Source organism: Cupressus sempervirens, chromosome 4 (genome assembly GCF_028749045.1).
Source record: "Cupressus sempervirens isolate cs-2001-9-10 chromosome 4, ASM2874904v1, whole genome shotgun sequence".
NCBI classification, from domain to species: domain Eukaryota; kingdom Viridiplantae; phylum Streptophyta; class Pinopsida; order Cupressales; family Cupressaceae; genus Cupressus; species Cupressus sempervirens.
In genome coordinates, this window is record NC_143121.1 from 144,581,011 (window position 1) to 144,586,485 (window position 5,475).

The following is a 5,475-nucleotide window of genomic DNA, read 5'->3' on the forward strand; positions in this document are numbered from 1 at the left end:
CAACGATAATAAGAAGTTGATATTTTACTCTCACAACTGCTATTGTTTCTTTGTTTCTATTATGTGTTTATGGTATTAAGGGGAGCACCCTTCATTACATATAGGGCTTGGTAATGAAACATGTTTTTCCCAACAAAATAGCTTATATCAATTTTAAATGACCTAACCTCTTCAATACACTATCAAAACTAGAAATTGGTAAAACCACATCCATTAGAGAGTCAAATTTCTTACATTATCAAGAGCCTTTGGAACACATTTTCATTGGTTCCTACATTAGCTATGAAGCCATCAAGAAGAACATGAATTCTTAGATTGGAGTTATTTTAGACCATAAAAAATACTTCAAATAACTTTAAAGATTAATGAAGTTCCCACCCCAAAGAAATGGAGTGACATAAGGATTGCTACAAATAGTAAAAAATAAAAATATTAGAAAATCTCTCGTCTCTCCAAGACCCTCTCTCCGCAAGACCCTCCCTCCACAATATTTAATTTTAAGTTTATAATATTTTATAAATTAATAAAAATAGACTTTAGCTTCTTTTACATTAGGTCTTTTAATTTTATGTTTGATAAATTGATTTAGTAATCTTTTATTTCGATTTTATTTGATAAATTGATTTAGTAATTTTATGTTGTTTTTAAATAAATAATTGCCGTGTGAAGGGGTGATGTTGTATCCTGGCCTCTTTTTGTAAATTTGTAACTAGCATATTAGTTTATTAATAAAAAAGGACTATTCATCATAAATAAATAAAAAATTATACCACTTTTTTCTAATAAATTTATATAAGTTACCTTTAATAACAAACAATTTAAAACCACAATTTTACAATTATACTAGAATACAAAATCTTCAAATATACAAATATTTCCATAACTATTGAGCTGGACCAGCTCAGCTACAAATCCTCTTTCATCCTCTTCTAACTCCATAGCAGGAATTGGTGCTATTGATTGTGGTGGAACAGTTTTTTTTTTTTTCAAATGGTACAAAACATTAATAATTGTTTGATTCTATATCCGAGCTTTCCTTTTCCAATAAAGGTTCTACAATGTCTTCGATAATGGCTGAATTTTGTCCAAGTAATGGTAATCCAGGCAAGTGCATGGACGATAGATGCCTGACATGTAATGGCAATTCTATATCTTTTGCATTTCCCCAAAGCACAACGTATAAACCTCCTACAATCAAAACTCCACCACAGATACTGCCATGGTAGCAAGTAATTCAGTCATGACCATTCATTTGATAAACAATTTAAAAGCCAAAAATCCTTTATAAACGCGCACTACACTAACCTTCCTAGGTGGAGTTTTTCATGCAGAATAATGACTGCCATGAACGTCACAAGTAGTGTTAAGAGTGGATTGAACATCACCACAAAGACAGGCCCTCTTTTGGAGATGCACCAAGTTTGAATATAGAAAGCAATCCCTGAACACACGGTCCCCTGCACAATCCAAAACATGAGAATTGTGAATTTGAAGATTAACATTAGAATTCTAAAGAAGATATAGAACTTTTATATTCATGTCTTACCGAGTAGATTATACAAAGAAGATCAAAATTCCATTCCAAAGCCCAGACATCCAAGTTTTGCTCAATAACTAGTGCAACCAATGCTGATTGTACTGTTCCAAGAGAACACATCAATGCTGTAAGGGATAAAGGTGCCTCATATTTGGAAATAGTGGAAGCCTGAAATGGAATTCACAATTCACTAGTTAAGAAATAACAATGACAATATTATTTAAATTTTCATTGTTAAGTTGACTTACATAGTATATTCCAAGTTTTAATTTGTAAAACTCAATAGAAATCACAATAATATACCAATTTTATTGAAAAGCTAATCTATTTTAGACATTTTATTCAAATCTAGCTTTATTTAGTCACCTGCAAAATATTCCACGTAGCCCAACATAGACAACCTCCGAAAAGATAAAGAGAACCCATCTTCCAATCTTCTACATCACTTTTTTCAACAAAATAATAAGTTTTCAAGTTTGTGGGCCAGAGCTTTCCAATTGTTGGCCCTCTATATAAAGCCATTAACATTGCTCCTCCAACACATATTAGCATGCCCAACACTTTTGCGTGCCCTCTTACACTTTTGCAACCCACCTTCTCCATCCTGAAAACAATTCAAAATAATTATTGAAGTTTTGTTGTATGACTTTAACGTGTGTCTCACTTCAAGATTCTAAGTTCTCTAATACAATTATATTCTTTTCTTCTCTCCAACGATTTTGTGGCTGATAGCTATGAATACTTGTCTTGTTGTTTTAGTTTGTTGGTTATCAATGCTTTGGGTACAATGAAATGCTTAGATAGATATCTATTATATATTCTTTTCTTTAACTTGCAGCACACCATTAAGCTTAGAGATTCTGTACACTAATATTTTTCTTTTCAGAGTTTTTAATGTATTGTTCTTATCTCTTAAGTTTTTTGGATATAAACTGGAAGGTTGAGTCGTTACAAAACATAACAAATCTAATTAGATAATTGAAATTCTAATTTTTCAAAACTAATTTGATAACTAGAGAATCATAATAACACAACTATTAAAATTACTTACAAAATAAAAATAAGACAAATCACTAGATTGCTCAATATTTTTAAAAACTAACTAAAAACAAACATTTTTAATTTTTAAATCCAAATTCATAGTGTTATAAACTAAGATTAATAACCAACTTGCTAAATACAACCTTCATAAGAGAAAGTGAAAGGTTGGAGAAAAACATTAACAATATATTTCTTTACCCAATAGTAACAGCTATCAGAAATGTCACAGCAGGGATCAAGTTCGACATTGCAGTAGCCAAAGTTGAAGATGCAAGATAAAGACCTTTCAAATAAAAGTTCTGGTTCACAGTTATTCTGAAACAAAACAAGAAACACCAATGAAAAAGCATAAGCTAAGCCTCCCTGATGCCCTAAGCAATTGTCAAAATCTGTAAATTGCACTAGTTTAAACTTACCCAATGAGGGAAAGAAGAAAAATGTTGCAGAATACAGGAAATGTCAAAGCAGGCCTTTCCTTTCTGTGCATTCATTCACAATTAAAATTCAATCAATAAATTATATAGAAAAATATAATGCAAACTATAACCCTCAATACATGAGTCGAATAAAATGATTAATATATTTTCTTGTTTGAGGAATGATCTCTTGCCCTAATTATGTGTATAGATACTCATAATTTAATAGAAACTGAGGCACATACTCATTATAAAAAACTCACCTCTCAATAAAATAAGCCACTGGGATTAGCATCATGCTAGCCACTGCCTGTCTGTAAGTTACAAACACATATGGACTCAACCCACCTGTCAAAGAAACCCTAATCATGATGTTCATGATTGCATAACCAAACTGCAAGCAAATCATTGCTGCAATAGGTTTGAATCTTCCCAAGGAACCCATTCTTTCTTCCACAACAAACTAAATTTCTGATATCTTTGTCAATATTACAAACCAAGATGGAGTCCAAATATGATTTATAACTGAACCAAAAACCACATAATTTGCTCATCAAGAAAAGAAATACTTCTCAAAAGCATCTTGGTGTCGTAAGCCTATGATCATAAAACAGAACTTTTATTGTCGGTTGTTACAGACCATTAGAATTGCCATCCACAGTTTGCCAAAAATGTGCAGCTGATAAACAACTGGAATTATCAGATCTATTGAATCTGATTAATATCCTAATCAGCATTCTGCTGTTTTTTTTAAAACTTAGGAAAACCACGTCAGAAGAGTTGATTCCATGGGTCACATGGAAATGAGTAGGATTTATGTTTGATGAATTCCAAATGAAATAATATCTAAATTTCCATGTGTCCCATGAATCATTTCACATGAATGAGATTCAAACAAAAATACCATTTATTTCATTCTGTCGCATCAATTGTTTTCATGTGAACATAGACACAGAGAGAGACATGACCTTTCTAAAGTATTGGTTATGATTTATGGGACTGCCATATTTGTACGAATCCACAAGTTTCATATAGGTGGAAGGCCAACGATGTAAAATTGCTGCATAAAAGTTGTTCACTGCATGTGGCTAAACTCAAGACATAAAACAGTTCACATGGTTTTAAAGCTTTGAAACTGGTATTATATACCGTTTGAACCTTTCTACATTTTAAAAATGTTTTGGATTTTATTGACAAAGGAAACAAATTGCTTAAAAGAAATCATGAAGTGCACCAAGGGACAACTCTTCATACGTATGTTGACAACGAAGCTTAGCTTTATCAAGATTTAAGTAATTTATGTTTGTATTAATATAATCTTTTAACATGATAGCTTACTAAGGCAGGTGTATTCAGTGCTTAACCTTCATCACCCATGTCACAAGAATATAAGTTGCTCTCAGTTATCAGAATCTAGTCTTGAACTTTTTAACTATACAAACTCGAAACATGCTGTGTGTATCTTTATTGAGGTTCTAGAGGACTACTGATGCTGATAGAGGGTGGAGTTTCGTAGAAAATGATAAGACGAATTAATTGTTCAATGAAACCAAGGTTACACATTTATAACTAAAATGTACTTTGATCACTAAATTTTTTAATTATAAAGTAGTACACAATTCAAGATGTTTGTGAGTATAAAGGTGTAGAATTTATTTATTATTAATATTTAATAGTAAAAAATTTATGTTAGGTGGGGTCTGCATATAAGATTATATTTTAAAATATGTATTATAGTTTCTTTTTATAAAATATAATAAGTATAAAATATTTTAAAATAGAGAAATATACATAAATGAAAAAATAAAGGCTTCACATAAAAGAACTAAAATTGAGAAAAGCTCAACCATTGTAGCACAATATAATAACTATATAAGGGAAATGAACTAGCAACACCACACAAACTGAAAGAGGAGAGATCAATGCTCAATAAATTGTAAAGGCAACACTGGATAGACCTTGTTCACCACTAGCGCAAGGTCTTTGAAGAACTCTCAAATTTTGCTTTTGTGTACCTTTCAAAAAACATCTTCATCATTTATAAAGAACATGTTCAATGGTGCAAAATCTTCATATATAATTCACGGTTTGAATAGGGCCCATACCTCTTCCATTTCCTCTTTCTTTCCCTCTATTCAATAAAGATCAAAAACTTCTCCTAAAGAACCCAAATTAAATCAACGTCAATATCACTCAGGGCTTGAGCAACTTTTAGCAAGAAAACAAATTTGGATACCAACTTGTTGCCCACAATGTAGACCTAGCCTCGAAATGTGGCTACTTGCAACAATGGATAAAAGCGAAACTCAAAGATCTAGCCATCACAATCATGGGAGTTGCCTCCACCATAGTTGTATTTAATGATCATTGTTATTGCTTCCCATATCTTATCATCCTCAAAATGAAAGAAGTCATGACATTATTGTTGAAGAAACTCATTTAGATAGTGATGGAATTTTTTCGCCCCAAAGAGAGACTGTG

The 5,475-nt window shown here is 31.6% G+C and overlaps 1 protein-coding gene across 1 annotated transcript; it reads right to left on the reverse strand.

The window, feature by feature from the left end:
* Nucleotides 1–982: 982 nt before the first annotated feature.
* On the reverse strand, nucleotides 983–3,928 carry LOC149560358 (WAT1-related protein At4g30420-like). The gene is made up of 7 exons (XM_089823592.1): nucleotides 3,258–3,928; nucleotides 2,995–3,057; nucleotides 2,777–2,893; nucleotides 1,904–2,141; nucleotides 1,547–1,705; nucleotides 1,306–1,457; nucleotides 983–1,214 (listed from the first exon to the last, which is right to left on the reverse strand). The coding sequence occupies exons 1-7, from the start codon at nucleotides 3,437–3,439 to the stop codon at nucleotides 1,004–1,006; spliced, it is 1,122 nt and encodes a 373-aa protein (XP_089679718.1). The 5' UTR covers nucleotides 3,440–3,928; the 3' UTR covers nucleotides 983–1,003.
* Nucleotides 3,929–5,475: the final 1,547 nt, after the last annotated feature.